The sequence below is a fragment of the Aethalodelphis obliquidens genome, unplaced genomic scaffold, assembly GCF_003676395.1.
Source record: "Aethalodelphis obliquidens isolate GAN/ISIS:26980383/991018 unplaced genomic scaffold, ASM367639v1 scaffold27, whole genome shotgun sequence".
NCBI lineage: Eukaryota > Metazoa > Chordata > Mammalia > Artiodactyla > Delphinidae > Aethalodelphis > Aethalodelphis obliquidens.
The window spans coordinates 4,938,544-4,959,733 of record NW_020837971.1 but is presented as its reverse complement, the minus strand read 5'-3'; the positions used below and the strand labels follow the sequence as shown (position 1 = coordinate 4,959,733).

At 35.5% G+C, this 21,190-nt stretch overlaps 1 protein-coding gene across 3 annotated transcripts in view; it reads left to right on the top strand.

Moving 5' to 3' along the window:
- The window catches only part of PTPN12 (protein tyrosine phosphatase non-receptor type 12), an 86,696-nt gene that overhangs the window by 17,789 nt on the left and 47,717 nt on the right, over positions 1-21,190 (top strand). For 2 of the 3 annotated variants that reach the window (XM_027123810.1, XM_027123811.1), the window contains exon 2: positions 14,098-14,206. In XM_027123810.1, the coding sequence (XP_026979611.1) occupies positions 14,098-14,206 (109 nt within the window). Of the gene's footprint in view, positions 1-2,147; positions 2,182-14,097; positions 14,207-21,190 lie in introns of all 3 variants that reach the window. The other variant, XM_027123812.1, reaches the window with a different exon arrangement.

Below are 21,190 nucleotides of genomic sequence, written 5' to 3'. Positions count from 1 at the left end.
CAAATTTGACCTCATAAAAATGAAAGACATCTATAATACAAAAGGTAATGCAAGATAAGCAGTAGATTGAGATAAAACATTTTAACCACATTAAACAGTTGGAGGATTATTGTCTAAAATATATGAGTAGCTTCTATATATAACACTCCAATAAGAAAATTAACAAATGCTAAGAAAATTAACAGAAGAAAAATGAAAATAATTATTTAAACATGGGAGAAAAGTCACCAACCTATTCAATAATCAGAGAAATACAAATTAATTAATGTTAACTTTTGAGGGGTCTATCAGATTCCACCAAATTTGGTGAAATTCAAAAATTGATAATCATGGCAATTCAGAAATTGATAATAGCAAATGTTGGCAAGGATAGAGAAAAACTAGTATTCTGGATCTGTTAGGAAGGTAAACTGGTAAGGCCTTTTTTGGAAAGCAGTTTGGCCACTTGTAATAGAGTTGATCATGTGTATATTCTTTGACCCATCGTGTCAACTTCTAGGAATCTTTTCTTTAAAATATTTGCATATGTGTGTAAAATAGTATGTCCAAGTATATTAGTTACAGCAATTTTTTGTGAAACAATGTATAAAATATCTATTAATAAAGAGGCTTAACATGGTTGGTTACTTCAAAGGGGAGGGATATGGAGGAGAGGTGATTACTTTTTCATTTATAATTGTGTGCAGAAAAAGTTAACATAACAAGCCTGTGACTGCTATCCTCAGAAAGGCCTACTTGCAAGATTGGCCCTTGGCTGGGGTCTGGGAACTTGGACTTTTGGGAGGATTCCCATCATTCCATGATAAGAATGGCTCCCTTTGCCTTTACTGTACAAATATAGTTTTTGTTAAACACCTACTTTCCTTATGGAAATCTGGGAATTTGGTTCCTGCTAAGACAGAGAGTACCTGTATGACCAGCCACCAATAAAAACTCTGGCTACTGAGTCTCTAATGAGCTTCCCTGGTAGACAGCATTTCACCAGTGCTGTCACAGCTCGTTGCTGGAGTAATTCAGTGGGTCCTGTGTGACTCCATTAGGGGAGGACTCTTGAAACCGTGTGCCTAGTTTCTTCTGGACTTTGCCTCATGCTCCTTTCCCTTTGCTGCTTTTGCTTTGTATACTTCAGCCGTAATAAATCATAGCTGTGAATGTGACGGTAGAGATAGTCCTGTGAGTCGTCCTCATGTATCACTGAACCTGCGGGTGGTCTTAGGAACCCATGGCACAACTTGACATTATGGTTTGAATGTTTTAGCATCTGCATGCATTGCTTGTATAAATTTTAAACTGTTAAATTTAATATATTACATATTTAAATTATATGTATGTATGTGTATACATAGGCACACATATATACCTCATCTCTAAGAATATGTTGATGGGTTTTTATATGTGTGTATTAGCACCCATATATTCTGTACATTTTCCCCCTGGTGATAAAAGATTGAAAACTTTCCTTGGTGACATTGTAGGTAATATAATAAAGAAGCAAATCAAAAACAAAGTGTCTTCAGGTATGTTATTTAGGACAAGGGGCTTATTACTTTAAATAAATTATTTTAAATTACACTTCATTTTTTATCAGTTTCATATGTCAGTATGATGGTAAACCACAAAGATCAAATTTCAAGTAGCATTTTAAATGTATACTCTCCAGTTATACAAACTCTATTATCTCAGCTTATTGAACTGAGTAAGTTATAAATGTGATAGTAGGGTGCCAATTCATTGACTATGTGATGCTCTGAATATGGTATCAGTGCCCGTTTTGTTTAAAAGACTTGTCATGCTTTACTGAATATGTGATACATGGAAGATACTAGGTATTGTGGAGGAATAAAGAAAAATATAAAAGATTATCTCTGGAAGACAGAAAATTATTATCTTGGGTGGCAGCAGTGGTTGTAGTAGATGGGATAAAACCTGTAAACAAATGATGGATAGAAGAAGCGGGAATGATAAATACTATATGACCAAGATCTACTTTTGGAATATATGCTACCTGAGGGCAATATATTGTTCACCACTATATCTGTACCACCTAAAAGAATACCTGACACATAGAGTAGGTTAGGAAAAATGATATAAGACCAGTCATCCTCATGAAGGTGATAATTGAATCTTACTTTTTCCTTTTATTATAGGTGTCCAGATCCAGTATGTCAGCAAGCTGAGAAAGTAGGTTTTATTTGAAAATCATAACAGTTAATTCATGAGTTGAGCAGAGCTATCTAATGTTATATGAATATTGTGTGGCTTGGTAATCTGAGACACTGTAATGGCACTTAGCAACAACTAGCTGGTTCCTCTTCCTTTAGTGGTTAGGGCAAACAACTATATAGGTAGAGATATTCGAAGACAAAAATCATGCCCTTGGTAACTTGGGGTAGGAAGTTATGTGCAAGATTTCTTGCAGAAATCTTGATAATTATATGTAGGTAGATCCTAGTTTTTATCATGATTGAAGTTTGGCTTTTTGTTTGATTTTTGTGTGTTATATGAAAGAGGAGCACTGTTTATCGTTATTACAAAGAGATATTCGAAGACAAAGTCATGCCCTTGGTAACTTGGGGCGCACATAACTTCACAGTAGTGTGATCTGGCCTTTTTCGGACCAAGTCTAATATAATGCCAGAATGAAATACTTTTTGCAGGAAATTATCACTATCTAATTTCAGGACTTTTTCATCACTGTGAAAAGAAACCCCATACCCATTACCAGTCACACCTCACTCCTTTTCACCCCACCACCCTGGAAACCACTAATCTACTTTCTGACTATAAATCTGCCTATTCTGGACATTTCATATAAATGGAATCATATAATGTTTCTTGTGTCTTCTTTCACTTAGCATAACGTTTTCAAGATTTATCAGCTGAGCATGTATCAGCACTTTATTCCTTTTTGTGGCCAAATAATATTCTATTGTATGACTAGACTACATTTTGTTTATTAATTCATCAGTGGATGGACATTTGGGTTGTTTCCACTTTTTGGCTTTTATGAACAATGTTACTGTGAGCACTTGTGTACACGTTTTTGTGTGGACATACGTTTTTAGTGCCCTTGGGTATATTTACCTAGGAGTGGAATTGCTGGGTCATATGGTAACTCTATATTTAACCTTGTGATAGTTGCCAAACTGTGTCTCTGTTAAGAATTTAAACCTTAATTTTACAAACAAAAGCTTGCCAGCCTAACTTGACTTTATCTCTACTTGGTCTTCCCTTCTTTTTGAAAAATGAAATGATTATGTGAAAGCACATCCTTTATTATAGTTAATTTTTTATCTTTTTAAAAACATAAATACCTTATATTAAAGTGTTTTTATGCATTGATAGGAAAAATGGGCCCAGCAGATCCCTAAATAGTAATTCCTTATGTGTTACTAGACTTGGGGAGTGGAATGGGAGGTTGCAAAAATATGGCTTGTAAAGTTAATTTTCAAGCTTTCGAATAAATAACGGGACATATGTGATCTCTGTGTAGATCCATAATGGAAGGATTAGGGAGAACATCAATGACAATTTATTCTACCATTCTGGAATTTGGCCCATAATTTATTTTGTCTAATGCAGCCTAAAATAGACTTGGAATATACAGTTGAAAATTGCTTTCTGAATTTTTAAATAGAAACTGTAGCTGGTAGTGAACAGTGTGGTCTCAAGTATTGTACTGTGGTATGGCATCAAACCTTAGGGTACACACAAAAAGATTAAAATGCTCTTTAAGAACAAAAAAAGATAGTATTTGAGTATACAAATAAAGATATTTTGGTATTTGCTAGTTTCAATAACAAGTCAACTAATCTGAGGCAGGTAATTAAAATATTTCCTTAAATTCCTCATCTGTTAATAAATCTTATATGGTCATCTCAGTCTTTACATATTTTTATTATTATTTTGTTTTGTGGTACGCGGGCCTCTCACTGTTGTGGCCTCTCCCATTGCGGAGCACAGGCTCCGGACGCACAGGCTCAGCGGCCATGGTTCACGGGCCCAGCCGCTCTGCGGCATGTGGGATCGTCCCGGACCGGGGCACGAACCCGTGTCCCCTGCATCTCAACCACTGCGCCACCAGGGAAGCCCCTCCGTCTTTACATATTTAAAGGCATGCTCTATGCTAGATGTTGGGTATGGTGCTTTATACGCATGGTTTAATAAACATAAATGCATTTGTTTCTGTCTCTACTCCTTGACATACATTATTTATTTATTATACTATTTTGTTATGCTCACCAAATTTTCTCTTTTTCCTCAGTCATTCAGAGGGTTTCTTTGGGACTTCCCTGGCAGTCTAGCAGTTTGAATATGGAACTGGAGGGATTTCCCTGGCAGTCCAGTGGCTAAGACTTTGCCTTCCAATGCAGGGGGTGCAGGTTCAATCCCTGGTCGGGGAGCTAGGATCTCACATACCGCGTGGCCAAAAAACATAAAACAGAAGCAGGGACTTCCCTGGTGGCGCAGTGGTTAAGAATCCGCTTGCCAACGCAGGGGACACGGGTTCGAGCCCTGGTCCGGGAAGATCCCACATGCCGTGGAGCAACTAAGCCCGTGCGCCACAACTACTGAGCCTGCACTCTAGAGCCCGTGAGCCACAACTACTGAGCCCACGCCCCTAGAGCCTGTGCTCTGCAACAAGAGAAGCCACTGCAATGAGAAGCACGCGCAGCGCAACGAAGAGTAGACCCTGCTCGTTGCAACTAGAGAAAGCTCACCCGCGGCAACGAAGACCCTATGCAGCCAAAAATAAATATAAATAAACTAATAAAAAAAATCTTAAAAAAAATATGGAACTGGAACTGGGGAGAAAAGTCAGCAGAAATACAGATTTGGGGATCGTCATAAATGTAATAGTTAAAGGCGTGGTAGGCAGGAGATAAACTTGATAAAAGACAAAATCTGAGGAGAGAATAGTTCAAGAGAGAACACATGCTTTAAGGGGCTGGATGCAAAGGACCAGAAAGGGTTAGAGGAGAATCAAGAGACACTTGTTTCATGAAATTGAAGAAAGGAGTTAAATACTTTATAGGAATTGAGGCTTATGGTTTTGATGCCTTTTGGAGATTATTGGTGACTTCATGAAAGTAGTTTTCAGTGTAAGTGGTAGAGGGAAGAGTGAAATTTTTCAGGGGGTTCAGGACTTAATGGTTCTCCAGGAAGTATAGGTTTCTCTTTAAAAGTTTGGTCTGTTGACCACAGCTTTGTGGCAGTCTGGCCTAGCAAAAAAATAATTTATTTCCATATAGTGGTAGATATGAATTGAGCTTTCTTAAACTGCAAAGGTGACGCTTCCTGTGCTACATTTTTGCAAAGGTGAAAATACGAATTCTGCATCCATGCTATTAATTTGAGGGGTCTTCTTTGTTTTATTTTTTAGTAGGACAGTCGATGTTATTGTAACTTAATGTGTTAAACCTGGCACTCAATATTCTCTAGCTCACTGTATGTTTATATTATATCTTTTGGAATAATGAGATTAGTGACGGATTGCTTTGTAATACTTTGAGAGTCTGGGCTTGGCAGAGTATTCCTCAGTGGAGACTAAAGGGTAAAGAGCACTATAGTGATCATGTTTCCTTAAATCAAGACACATAACTAGATAAAGGGAGGCATAGCCAGAAGCCATAGTATTAATACCCAGGTTTTGGAATTTTTGAGCAATTTGCTGTGGGGATAGTGGGACAAAATATTTGAAGTTGGGATTGACCTGGAAAATGTGGAACCAGTGGTTACATGAGTTAAATAGTTAGAGGGACATGAGATAAAGGATGATGAAACAGATGAAAGAGTTGAAGGCTTTGTGAGTAGAAACAAAATAAAGTAAACCTGGGAACACTGTTTTTTCCCCCCATTTGCTGTATTAACAAAACAATTGTATTGTCCTCTTAGTTCAAATAGGATTCTACTTTTTTTCCATAAAAAATATAGCCCAGAGGTAGGGAGGGGATAAACTTAGATTATATCCTCCTAATATTTTGATCTTGAGAAAGTACTGTATTTTCTTTTCAAACCAGAGAACAGGAGCCTTTCCTTGAAGAAAAGGAAACCATTTACTTGTTGTCTAGGGTGTGCAAAAAACGATTATAGTCTTGCTGTGAAATTTTTTTATTACCTTTTTTCTTAAAAACTTTTATGTTTTGCCATATTCATTGTTTTAAAATATAAAGTCTGTAGTACAAAGTTTTATTTAAAAATGAATTCTCAAAATGAAGATCCATTGCTTCATCTATTCAGGGAGGATTATAAAGCTACTATGTTGAGGAGATCTCCTTTGCTGTTATTTGATGGAACTAGGGATTGAACCCCAGCTTCTCTGACTCAAAGCTGTCTCATTGTGAAGTGGTAATGAAATTTAAGGAGAGAAAATCGTTTCCTAAGTTTACTGGTCAATTCTGATTTGCATCCGTTTCTTCTGAACATAACCACCTGAGAAGACCTAAAGAGTATATTGACTTGCTGCAGTTTGTCACAGGTTATGCTTGTAGTAGCTGGTATTAATAGAATAAGAAGATATGGTCTGCATCTTCAGGGAACTCATGTTCTATCAGGGATGGTATATGTGCACATATAAATAATTATTGTACATTGGGAGATGTCCTAGATGAGAGGTATATAGCAAGTGCTGTGGGTAGAGATAAGGAAGCAGTATGGGAGGAAGTGGAAGATGGGATTGGGTGCCAGGATTATTCTCAGGGAACGTTTCAGCAAGATAATATCAGTACTGAGCTAGAAAGAAGTGAGGAGTTTGCTTCGTAGACTACTAGAAAAATAATTGAAGCATCGAAATCAGGATGATCAAAGAGTAAAAATCATTACTCTTATTAATACCCAAAGACTGGTAAGATTGGCCCCTGTTTACTTCAAAGTATGTCCTTTTAGTATCAGCCCTGACATAGCTTTTTTCTTTTTTTTTTTTTGCGGTACACGGGCCTCTCCCTGTTGTGGCCTCTCCCGTTGCGGAGCACAGGCTCCGGACGCGCAGGCCCAGCGGCCATGGCTCACGGGCCCAGCTGCTCCGCGGCATGTGGGATCTTCCCGGACCGGGGCACGAACCCGTGTCCCCTGCATCGGCAGGCGGACTCTCAACCACTGCGCCACCAGGGAAGCCCCTGACTTAGCTTTAATGAGAAGGCAGAGCTATGCATTTCTGAAGAAGAATGGCAGACAATTTAGTCTGTCATGCAGCAGTAGGTAAAGCGTGAGCAAAGATAGGAAGATGAATTTTGAAAGGCAGAGTTTCATATTTTGCACCTAAAGGTAAACATTGCAGTTGTGTAGCTGAAAGACCCGTTCGTTATTTTAGTTGCTTTCAACAGTTATTATTAGAGGCATACATAGTTTTATATAAATATACTTGTAAAGATTTAAGAACAGCCAGTTAAGTTAGAGATAGTATATGTTTGGTGGAAATTATACTCTGATTTTACTACTTGCTGCTGTTACTTTATATTTGAGGTTTTAAAAAAAATTTATTTCGTCTTAGTAATCATCCACCTTGTGTGGTTGGATTAGCTCAGTAGTATTACGATTGAGGGGCTTTTGTGACTGATGGCATTAACATTTCAGGCATAAAACCAGATGAATTTTTTCATTTAACAGTTATTACTGTGTGCCAACTATGTGCCAAACGCCCTGCCTTTTAAAATTCAGATGGATTTTCCAGTATTTGCCTCAGAAATATTTCAGAGCAATGGCAAAAGCAGTACTATATAGGTACTCATATATTTTGCTACAGTGTAACTCTAAAGCTTGAAGTAATTCCATTTTATTTCACTTTAAGGTAATGTTTGGATTTGTATAGTGTGTGCATATTTACTAAAATTAGTGTCTTATGAAGCTGTTTTTTAAGTGTTAATGGCATTCAGGAATTTGGGGCAGCAGTGTGTGGCCTAGTAACAGAGTAGAGAAGGCTTGAGCTCCAGTATTTATTTATAGGCCATCTTATACAAAAAGAATTTGAGTTAGCTTAATTTTACTTTAGCTCTACTACTTTTCTGTCTGTTTTCTTAATTGTCCTGATTGAAAATCCAGCCAACAAGTAAATTTAACACCTGTTCCTGTCTACATTTATTCTGACTTCTAAGTCTGTTTGGTGAGTATGAAGAGAATTAGATAAGTTTTAGCGGTGGAGCTAACACAGCTTGCTGATGGATTGACTGGATGTTGGGGGTGAGGGGAGGCGGAGGTAGGAATCATGATTATTCCCAGCTTTGAGGCTTGAGCAGCTATTGAATGGTGGTGCTCTTTGGACATGGTTGTGATGCCTGTGAGACACCCAGTGGACAATTGAGTAGACAGTTCGCTCTTTGACTGGAGAGATTCAACAAGTGTCACAAACACATTGTCACTAGCTTTGGTCCTTAGATAAACAAGGGAACTGTTCTACCGTTTTAAAGAACCAAATCTTGACACACAACTGGATACCTTAAAGAGGATAGTCATATTGCATGTGACTTTAGGGGCCTCTGAGAATCAGTTATTGATTTAGGATTGGGGAATAAAACTTCTGTGTTTTTAAGAAATAAAGAGAAACTAATTTGTTTGGAACTTTAAAACAGTGAATATTAAACTCCATTTTTGTTTGCATCACAAATTCTAATGTATTAGAGACATCTCTGACTTATCTGAGAAGGCTAATTAAACAATTCTTGAAATCACCCATTTTAATGTGATTTGCATTGCACTAGCTATAAAGTACAATAAGATAGTCCAGTCTCTTCTTTCAGTTTTATAGTCTAATGGGTGACACATTAGACTGTAAATACTTTTCAGAAGTGGTAATAAAACAATATTATTGACTACTAAGTGCTGGGAACTGGGAGCAATGAGGAAGGGAGTGTTCAAGAAAGACTTAGGGGCTTCCCTGGTGGCACAGTCGTTAAGAATCTGCCTGCCAATGCAGGGGACACGGGTTCGAGCCCTGGTCCAGGAAGATCCCACATGCCTCAGAGCAGCTAAGCCCGTGCGCCACAACTACTAAAGCCCGTGTGCCTAGAGCCCGTGCTTCGCACCGCAATGAGAAGCCCGCGCACCGCAACAAAGACCCCAAAATAGATAAATTTATTTAAAAAAAAAGAAAGAAAGCCTTCAGAAAGGAAATAACACTCTAGCCAGAGTCCTCCTATTAACTCACCAGCAAGAGGAAAAATTGTAGAACTGTGATGATGAGGGGTGGAAGGGTGCTTCTGCTGGTGGTGGTAAATCTATATGGCTGAAGCGTCATACTCTGAGTAAGAGAGTGTTATAAAAAGAAGAAGCTGGGAAATCAGACAGGCAGCTTTCAAAATATGTTAAAATGAAAGGATTTGGTAACTTATCTAGGAGGTGATAGACCCATTGGAGGGTTTTTAAGCATGGGACAAATTAAAATAATCAGGCTTGCTTTTTAGAATAGAAACTGAGATAAGAATGGAATTATATGAGTTTATTATGTGACTTTCTCAAGACTTTTAAGGGTAGTTGAAAATGTCTTTCTTAAAGGTTTTTTGTTTGTTTGCTTAGTTAAAAAAAGAAAGCACCACACATGATAAGGGGTGTCAATAGTACCTATAAGTTGAGGTAAATATACCATTTAGCTGTATTTTTGCCAGTTAGGACAGTAAACAATTCAAAATATTTTCTTGCTTTAGTGTAATTATGTGTAGCTTAATAAATGATTTTATTAGTGTTTAGTTCAGTGCTGTTCTCATACAAACTGTCACGTAGCACTGTAGTTACGAATAATGTTCCTTAGTATATTATGGCATGTTTCTCAATTTCATATTGACAACTTCACTACAGACAATGGAAATGGTGGTCAGAAGTTAAAATGAAATGAAATGTGTAGGTACTTTCCATTTCATATAGTTAAATGAACTTTGGTGGTGCTATGTCTCCTCCCAAGTACTATTGGGACATTAAATTTGGTATGGTATTTAAAGAACAAAACCGTCTTCTTTCGTTTAGGCCAGCATTCAAATCTTATTCTAAGATTAATTTATTTAACATATAAGCATTAAATATTCTCCAGGGATGCAGGGCATTACACATTTTAATCTGACAGTAATCTTGTACCCATAGAGTTTAGAGTTTAGTAGAGGAAATAAGATGTATTCTCTTTATATATTTATCATAAAGAGAAGGAAATGGTGTTTCAAGAGTACATATACAGTCTAAAAAGAACTCAGAAGGGAAAGATTATTGTTGCATGAGGGGAGTAAGAAACTCTCAAGGAGCTAGGACTTAAAAGATGTATAAGATTTGGAGGTATGTGAGTGGAATGACCACTAAGAAGCAAAGAAAGAGCATACACAAAGACACAGAAAGATGATTATCATGATAATTTTTAGAAGTCGAATCTCGAAAGCATCTTTTTATGGTGTTTTGCTTTGTTTACCAATTACATACTGCTGGTGTCAAGGGCTACCAGATCTGTACATTGTTGCATTATTCTGATGTTTTAAGAGATTTAGGAAGGAGTTTTGGTTTGCTGTACCTCCCAGTTTATCTAGAATTTAATCTCAAAACTTTGGGGTTTTTTTTGGCCATGCCGTGCGTGGCTTGTGGGATCTTAGTTCCCCGACCAGGGATCGAACCTGAGGTCCTGGCAGTGAAAGTGCCGAGTCCTAACCACTGGACCTCCAGGGAATTCCCTCAAAACCTTTTAATTCTTTCATTTAAGTACTTTTGTTTATAGGTGGTGTGGTTTTTTTGCTCCCACTTGCTGCTGAACAGTGATTTCCTCCCCATCCCTTTGTTTTTGCTACTTGATAATTACATTTTTCCTTCTTCATCCCTAATCCGTGCTCCTCCTCCCAAGAAAAATCCCTAATCACTTTTCAGAAATTGTCAATGCTGCCAATCTGTACATAAGATCCAGAGGAATCTAAGAATTGTTGAAAATCAACATCCATTCCCCCATGCAGTCGATCACCATACTCCTTCCTCTTGAACATACCTTATACCTGTGGTTCTTACGCACAGACTCCAGACAGCAGCCGCAGCATCACCTGGAAACTCATTAAATACAAATTCCCAGGCTGCATCCCAGACCTGCCGAATCAGAAACTCTGAGGGTGGGGCTCTGCAATCCTTCTTTTAACAAGCCCTCTAGGTGATTCTGAAGCATGCGCAAATTTGACAATATGAATGAAGCATGCTTTAAAATACTCAACACTCCCAAGCAAACAAATTGGCCTTGAATATGTGACTCCTTTTGATCTCTGATCTAAGAAAGGTTTTATTTAAAGAAAGAAAGAAATCTGTAGTAGCAAATAACATTTAAAGAGTTTCAGTAATTACTCAATAGTAATTGTTAACATTTGAGCCCATTTTTTCATGCCAGGCTTTTTGGTGAGAGTAGTAGGTATTATCCTCAGATCGCAGACGATGAGACACAGGTTAAATTAATTCAGTGTCTTATAGCCAGAGAGTGTCAGATCAAGAATTTTCATTCAAGCAACTAACTATAAAGCTGATCTTTTTGTTAGGAAATAAGTTCCTATTTGAGGATATCTTTTTAATACAGTTGGGTAGAATTTTTTTGATGCCAATTTTTTAAAAAGTATGAAACAGTTTTTATGTTTAATAGGCCACCGTTGTTTTATTTATACTACATCAAAGATTAGTATCTCTAAGGGGTATGAAAATTTCTAAGTACACTACTTATGTAGACTTATTTTAATAGAACATTCTTCATTGGAACCTGACAGTAGAAGGCATTCCATGCTGTGCTAGTGTTAAAGAAAACTGAATGTATAAAAATTCAAACTCAAATTAGATATTTATTTGTACACAGAAGTGTTCTTAAGTTTCATTATATGAGAAATGAGAAGTCATTTTCTATAAAAACTTTGCTTTGCACATTTCTCAATAACATAATTTATCTTGTAAAAGAAGAAATGCTTGGAGCGATTGCAGCAGGTATTCCAGAAGTGCATTTACATTTTATAATTAAATTCATCCCCTCTTCCCTTTGCTTTGTAGTTTTTTTATATGTGTGTGTGTGTGTTTTTTTTTCAGTGACAGTTACCTAAGTTATATCCCTTTCCCCCTGTGTTTCTGCAACTGTTTGGATTGATATCCTTCTGTTAGTCACATTCACATAGAATATTTTGTAATACATTAAGGTACTATATTTAAAAATGAAAATCTTTGAGCAGAGAAAACGCAAAAATTCTGATTAAATATGTGAGATATATATGTTAATAACTGGGAGGATCTTTGTTAATGTGGAATAATGAAATTATGAATAATCTTTTCTTTTACTTTTTTTAACATTTTAATTTTGAATAGGTAATGCATTCATGTAATCCAAAAAGTATGAAAGGACGTATATTAATGTTTCCTTCCCATCCATTTCCTACAGCAACTCATTCTCTTCCCCATAGACAGCAACTTTTGTTAATAGTTTTGGAGATGTTTTATGCACATGTACAAGCACATACAAATGTATTTTTTCTTTTTAACACCAATAGTTATATATACACTATTGTGTTCTCAGCTTTTTTACACTTAATATATACTTTTGAGATCTTTCCATATCACAGTATATCAAGAGCTTCCTCATTTGTTTTCAGCGTATGTCATATTTGATTGTATAAATGAAACATCTTTTTAGCCAGTCCTCTATAAATAGTCTTTTCCAGTTTTTGCAGTCTTTTGCTGTTATAAACAATTCTGCAATAAATAACTTTGTGTGTACATCATTTCATGAGTGTGTGCCATTTACCTAGAGAACAAATTTGTAGAAGTGCAGTTCCTAGGTTAAAGGGTTATGTGTATTTGTAGTTGACAAATTACCCTCCTTAGGAGTTGTGCTAATGTTCTTTTCTACCAGTATTGCATCAAAGGTCTGGTTTTCCCACACCCTCACGAACAGCACATTTACTTTTTAAATACAATTTTTACCCCCAGTACACCTACATACTTTGAGAAATTTATTACTACAGGAAATAACATCATAAATGTGGAGAATTTTGCTTTGGCATTGTGCCAGTGCAGAACAAGATTCTAGTTAAGTCTTTTTATCTTAAAAATGAATATTCCTGCTTTAGATCTCTAAGATTGTGATGATAAAGTTCAGTAGTTTTTCAGAGAAAAACAGAAAGCTTACTATTCTATGTGTAAGGGTCTATTTTAAGATTATTTCAAGTGTTATATGTTAAAGTATGTCAATACAAGAATAAGTTAAGGATCTTGAATTAAAGTTCTATCTGATTTTTTAAAAATATAGACATAATATTCTTAGTTGCTTAATTATTAGCATCATGAGGAACAAAAATAAAATGGTGAAAAAGTTAAACATTACCAGATTTCTTTTTCATTTGTATTTAATAATTTTGTGGAATAGTTAAACTAGAATGCCTTCAATATGTCTTTAAGCCTGGAAGAAAGCAGGCTCCTTTGAAATTAAATTTCAGCAATGTAGTTGAGTAGTGAATTTAAACAATTCACAATGCTGACTTTCAGTGCTTCTGAAAGCAGGAAGTGTATTACTGACATGCAGAAATATTCCAGCCCAAAGAACATCCCTACCGCCATATGTGGTAAGAATTTGTCACTAACTTACAAACCACTTCTGTAATGCAGTGAATAAGCAGAATTGGTCTTTGTTAGACATTTCCAATTCAATATCAAAGAACTTTGTTTTGCAGTGTCTTATAAGTAATTATTAGCTTATGCCTTGGAAGGACGCTTGCACATCATGGGTGCTCAAGGTTTATTGAGAGAAGAAATAAAGAAACTTGTACATAATCTTTTAGGCATGATTTTCAAATTTGCTTTTTGAGACCCTGAGTTAAATATTCTGATTCAGTGTATTAATGATTTATTTAAATAAAATTACTTTTATTCTAGTGTTCCCCCCCCTTTTTGTTTTTTACTACTGTTTGGAGTATTAATCTTATGTTTACACTTATGCTAAAAATGAAATAATTTTAGGGTTAATTATAAAGGGGTAGGGGAGATATTGTGAAACTACAAAAACAAGAAAATGAGTTGGGAGGAATCAAGGTTAGCAAAATTCAATGAAGAGCTATTATTACAATTTTCATTAAAATTTTGAAATACTGATGTTTTTCTGAACTTGAATTTTCTTTTTTTGATTTTAAGCGACTAAGAAGATTGTCAACCAAGTATAGAACAGAAAAGATTTATCCTACAGCCACTGGAGAAAAAGAAGAAAATGTTAAAAAGAACAGATATAAGGACATACTGCCATGTAAGTTTGAAATGCCATTAAAGGAACAAATAGAAATGCTAATTAGCAGTTTTATAGCCTAAACTAGCTTTATTCTAAATAAATAAATGATAATAATTTGTGATTGTGCTTGCCTTTCCTTCTGATAATAGTTTTGTTGTTGTAGTTGTTTTATTGTTTAATTTTTCTTTAAGCATCACAATTACTGATACTCACTTTTAAATTCTGAAAAATCCAAGTAAAAATACCTTTTGTGGACTCCCTGTTCAAAGAAGTTATTTTGTTAAAATAAAATAATTCAGACATAATTCAATAAGTATAATTGAATACATTTTGTAAAATGCTAAAAATATTAATTCTTACCTATTGTCTATTAACAATAAGAACCTTAATTGATTAATTATGCATTAAAAATGAACCATAAGATGATTCATGCCTGTGTGTCTGCTGTTCTCAGTAGTCTAAATATGATCTCTGAGGGTATCTCTGAGGGCATGCCTAAGACTGATAGCATCATATTCTAATAACGTTAACATAATTATATTCTTAAATAGCATAGGTTTCTAGCAAAATACCTTTACCTCTAAAAGCATGCATACATAAGGGTCCCCATTTTATAAAGTAAAAATTTATATCATACCTGCTATCTGTTAAAGCTACAGTAGTCTTTCTCTTTTCCTTCAAGTATTTTGAAATATATAGATTCCATGACACCATTCCCTCAACGCTCCATTCATCCTTTTTTCCCTAGCTTTACTGAGGTACAATTGACAAAATGTCATTCATTCCTAAAGCTTGTTCTTCTAAAATGTCCTTGATAAATTTCCCAATGACTTTAATTGCCATATTTGGTAGTCTTTTTTTAGTGCTTATTCTTTTCTGTTAACTATTTTGATGTCATTGACCAGTCCCTATATTTGAAATTTTCTTCTTCCTTAATATCCCTTTTTTCAAATTGCCTCCTCTCTCTCTTTCTTGTCTCCTTCCCTTTCTTTCTTACTGTCTTCTTTTTTTTTTTTTGGTACGCGGGCCTCTCACTACTGTGGCCTCTCCCGCTGCGGAGCGCAGGCTCAGCGGCCATGGCTCACGGGCCCAGCCGCTTCACGGCATGTGGGATCCTCCCGGACCGGGACACGAACCCGTAACCACTGCGCCACCAGGGAAGCCCTTACTGTCTTCTTTGCATAAATTTAATCCTTCATCTTTCTATTTTTGTTCAGCTTTACTCTCAGCTGTGGGATCTGTGAGTGGCTGGTAGTAGCAAAATTTTTACAAAGTGGCAGCATAGCATAATGGTGAAGAGTTCTGACTCTGGAAGTTCATATCCTGGTTCTGTCACTTGCTATCTATGACTTTGGACTCATCCTCTCTGTGCAAAAAACAAAAACACTAATTTGAAGAGATACAAGCACCCCGATATTCATAGCAGCGTTATTTATAATTGCCAAGATATGGAAGCAACCTAAGTGTCCATCAACAGATGAATGGATAAAGAGGTATTTTAAATATAGATATAGATATAGTGGAATACTACTGAACTATGAAAAAGAAGGAAATTTTGCCATTTGCAGCGACATGGATGGACTTGGAGGGCGTTATGCTAAGTGAAATAAGTCAGACAAAGACAAATACTGTATGATATCACTTATATGTGGAATTAAAAAAATACAACAAACTAGTGAATCTAACAGAAAAGAAGCAGGCTCACAGATATAGTGAACAAACTAGTGGCTACGGGGAGTGGGAGTGGCAATATGGGGGCAGGGGTGGGAAGGATAAACTATTGGTGTACGATATGCTCAAGGATGTATTATACAACATGGGGAATATAGCCAATATTTTGTAATAACTATAAATGGAAAGCAATCTTTAAAAAAAGTTTATAGAGTTGTACAGTCATCAACACAATACAGTTTTAGAATATTTCCATCACACCAAAAAGGTTACTTATGCCAGTTTGTAATCTTCAGCCCCAGGCAACCACTAATCTGCTTTCCATCTCTAGATTTTCCTTTCCTGGAAATCTCATGTAAATGTCATCATACAATATGTAGTCTTTTGTGTCTGGCTTTTTTCACTTAGCACGTTTTTGAGATTCATCCATATTGTATAATATATTAGTACGTAGTTCATTCCTTTTTATTGTTCACTAGTATTCCATTGTATGGCTATCACATTTTGTTTATCCATTCAGTAGTTGAGGAACATTATAAATAATGCTGCTATGAACATTTCTAGGTAAATCTTTGTATGGACATATGGTTTTATTTTTCTTGGGTAGATACTTAGGAATGGAATTTCTGGGTCTATGGAAGCTTATGTTTATTTTCTTAAATTATTTTTTGAAATTAATTAATTAATTAATTTTATTTGGTTGCCCTGGGTCTATTTGGTCTTAGTTATGGCTCGCAGACTCCTTAGTTGTGGCTTGCGGGCTCCTTAGTTGCAGCTCACTGGCTCCTTAATTGTGACATGCGAACTCTTAGTTGTGGGATGCATGTGGGATCTAGTTCCCTGACCAGGGATTGAACCCTGGCCCCCTGCATTAGGAACACGGGGTCTTAACCACTGCGCCTCCAGGGAAGTCCCAGAAGCTTATGTTTAACATTTTAAGGGACTGTTAAATTGTTTTTCAAAGTAGCTGTGTACCATTTTACACCAGCAGTGTATGAGGGTTCTAGTTTCTCTACATCCTTGCTAACACTTGTTATTGACAGTCTAACACAGTTATTGACAGTTATCGCTACACATCCACTAGAAGAATAGAGGTATCTCCTATGGTTCCAATTTGCATTTTCCTAATGACTAATGATGTTGAGCATCTTTTCATGTTCTGTTAGCCACTGTATACTGTCTTTGGTGAACAGTCTCTTCAAATGATTTGTAGTTTTTTAAAATTGATTTTTTATAAAAGTTATAAAAGTTCATAACTTTTATAAAAGTTATAAAGTTTTATAAAGCTGAGTTATAAAAGATTTTTACATACCCTAGATACAAATATTTTTTCAGATATTATGATTTGCAAATTTTTTCCCCAGTTTATAGTTTGTCTTTTCTTAATGGTGTTTTTTAAAGTGTGCAAGCTTTTAATTTTCATGAAGTTCAGTTTATCAATTTTATGGATCATGTTTTTGATATTCAATCCAAGAACTCTTTGCCTAATCCAAACTCACAAAGATTTTCTCTTATGTTTTCTCATTTCATTCCTAGAAGTATTATAGTTTTAGCTCCTACATTTAAGTCTATAATTCATTTTGAGTTAATTTTTAATATGGTGTGAGGTAAGGGTCTAAAATAATCTTTGAGCATGTGCCATTGTTCCAGCACTATTTGTTGAACATTATCCTTTCTCCACTGAATTGCCTTCTTTCCTTTGTTGGAAATCATCTGACTGCAAATGTAAGGGTTTATTTCTGGACCCCTGATTCTATTTCATTGACTTATTCTTCAGCCAGTATCACACTGTCTTGATCATTATAGCTTTATAGTAAGTTTTAAAAGCAAGAAGTGTTAGGTTCCCTGTGTTCTTATTTTTAAAAAATTGGTTTGGTTCTTCTGAGTCCTTTGCATTTCCATATAAATTGTGAGATAAGCTTGTCAATTTCTGCAAAAAATCCTACTGGAATTTTGATAAGAGTTGTGATGAACCTGTGGATCAATTTAGGGAGAATTGCCATCTTAAACCATATTGACTCTTCCAATCTAAGTGTCCATCAACAGATGAATGGATAAAGAAGTTGTGAAATATATATATAGAATGTCTCTCTCCATTTATTTAGATCTTCTTTATTTCTCTCAGCAATGTTTTATGGTTTTCAGTGTACAAGTCTTATATTTCTTTTTAAAAAGTCTTTATGCTATTGTGAATGGAATTATTTTAATTGTATTTTCAAGTTCTTTATTACTAGTATATAGAAATACAGTTTACATTTGCATGTTGATTTTTTTTTTTTTTAATCCACTGACCTCCCTGGACTCATTTATTTTAGTATTTAGTTTAGTATTTTTTTGGTGAAAACTAGGACTTTTTACATATCAGAATCTTGTCATTTGCAACTAATGACCATTTTACTACTTCCTTTCCAATCTGCGTGTCTTTTTTGCCTTATTGCTCTGGCTAGAACCTGTAGTATAATGTTAACTTGAAGTGGCAAGAGCAGACATCCTTGCTTTTGATCCATTCAAAGCAATTTCATCACTATTCAGAGATCACTTAGTTTTTTCTCAAGCCATCTTGGAGATTTGGTTTATTTTATGGTAGAACACTGAGGCTAGTCCTATAATTAAGAAATTTCTAGATACTCTTGTGTCAAGGATGACCTGTGCTTTTGTCTCTTGAAAAGGGCTAAAACTGAGTTGGCTAGCCTTTAGAAGTGATGGATCAGGGTGTTCTGCCTATCCCAATATTAATTATGGAGATCCTTTTATTTCTCAGACCTAGGATTTATCAATAGGTGTGTGTTTCCTTGGAGGTGACAATATATATTTTTGTTGTTGCAGTAGGTGTTGATGTTTGTTCAAGAAAAAAATGTTGCTACTTTAAAGAGCCTCTTGTGTAGCGAATATTGGTTTTATCTATTTGGAATTGTGCTCTTGGGAGATTGTAGAGGCATTCTGCAAAACCATGGAGAGGAATGATAGTTTTCATTTCTTTAATATTCTTTAAATTATTTCAGTTCATGTTTATGCTTAATAACAGCACCAATGAAGAATATTAAAATATGCATTATGTGTTATACACAGCATAATATTGATTTTTAAATTCTCAATAATGTACTATGATTGGGACTTCCCTCGCAGTCCAGTGGTTAAGACTCCGTGCTCCCAATGCCGGGGGCCCAGGTTCAATCGCTGGGAACCCTGGTTAGGGAAGTAAGATCCCACATACCACAACCAAGCCCGCGGCAACAAAGACCCAGTGCAGCCTAAATAAATAAATAGGTCGGGGAACTAAGATCCCACATACCACAATTAAGCCTGTGCCGCAACAAAGACCCAGTGCAGCCTAATAGATAAAAAATAAATAAAAATTTTAAAAATTATAAAAAATATATATATATACTATGATTCTGTAGTATGAAGTAGTGACTACAAAATTTGCCTGTGCTTTAGAGTTTTAAAAAAAGCCATTTCTTTTTAAAAAATTTTTATTGAAGCATAGTTGATTTACAATGTTGTGTTAATTTTTGCTGTACAGCAAAGTCATTCAGTTATACTTATATATTCTTTTTCATATTCCTTTCCATTATGGCTTATCACAGGATATTGAATACAGTTTCCTGTTCTATACAGTAGGACCTTGTTTATCCATCCTATATGTAATAGTTGGCATCTGCTAATCCCAAACTCCCAATCCTTCTCTCCCCCTGCCACCCTCCCCCTTGGCAACCACAAGTCTGTTACCTATGTCTTTGAGTCTGTTTCTGTTTCACAGATATGTTCATTTGTATCATATTTTAGATTCCACATATAAGTGATATCATATGGTATTTGTCTTTCTCTTTCTGACTTACTTTACTTCGTATGAGAATTTCTAGGTCCATCCATGTTGCTGCATGCAAAGGGCATTATTTCATTTTTAAAAAAAGCCATTTCTGTGCCCCATCTTGAACTGACTGAATCAAACTTACTGCAGAATATGCGACTCGGAAATCTTGCATTTTAGTTTGCTTTTTCCAGTCCCCAGCTGCTGTATGATTAGCCATAGGTGAAATAAGATTGGCAAAATACTGATAATTATTGAAGATGGGTACTGGATAGATGGGGATTCATTATACTATCATATTTTTGTATATGCATAAAATTTTCCATCACAGAAAAATTTAAAAAAATTCCCAGCTTGCATGTAGCAAGCAGCTTGGCACAAGTCTTGACTATCATTTGGGAGCCACTGTTGTCATTTGGATTCACAATCCCCAAAACATTTACTAAGGATCCAGTGGTAAACCAACTATTGTACAAAGTCTCTGGCTTTGAGATACTTTGAATAGAGGCTAACATGCCACGTGAATAAGGGCAGTTAGGTGGGACCCATCATTACTGGCAAACATGGTTGAGAGGAAGCTTCATATAGTTACTTAACTGTCATTGTCCTAACTACTGAATTATTCTATTGTCATTTACCCAAAGCATAGGATTTTTTATATGTATATTCCTTATCCCAAATGGCTTTTAAAAAAGACATGTAGGATGGAATGAAATAAGAAACAAAGCATTGATAAACATGTAAACATTCTCTTTCCTGGAAACATGGTAAGGAGATACATAATTTTAATTAGAAGCTACTATGTCTTTCTTATATATCTCTTCCTACAAATTTCCAAAGAAAATTTCACCAAAAATAAATAAATGAAATCAGCAGAACTGGGCCTTTGTACTAATGTATAAAATTCGGGTCATTGGCATATAAATTAGTTATTCATTAGTTTTCCTTTTAAAAAGTTTGCTAAGAAGTTTATTTGTATCTGTTACCATTTCTGTATGTTTTTTTTATATTTTAATTGCCTTTAATAGTCATTGTCCCTGGATTAGAAAGGACCAAAATGATAGTGGCATATTACATGTTATGGCCCTTTCTAATCTGGAGACCGTGAATCTTAGATAATCCTACTACTTTAGGGTTTCATAGGCTCAAAGTATGTACCCAAATATTTATTTACTACAAAGGGAAAGATAGTAACTTCACAGTGGAGACACCAGCTGACACCAAATTAACCAAGACCAAGGTTAACCTCACAAGTAATATGACATATTGACATCATGAACCCCTTGGTGTGTCTTCTCACTGAGGACACATGATTGTTCTCTGCTGTCTGGACAAAATGCATAACCTCATTCCAATCATAAGAAAAATATCAGTCATAGGAACTTTTATAGATTGGAAGAGACTTAGGAGAAATAATAACAAAGTGTATTGTGGGATCCTGGAAAGAAAAAAGATACTTTTTTTTAACTGGTAAAATTTGTATACAGTCTGTTGTTTAATTAATAGTATTGTAACAATGT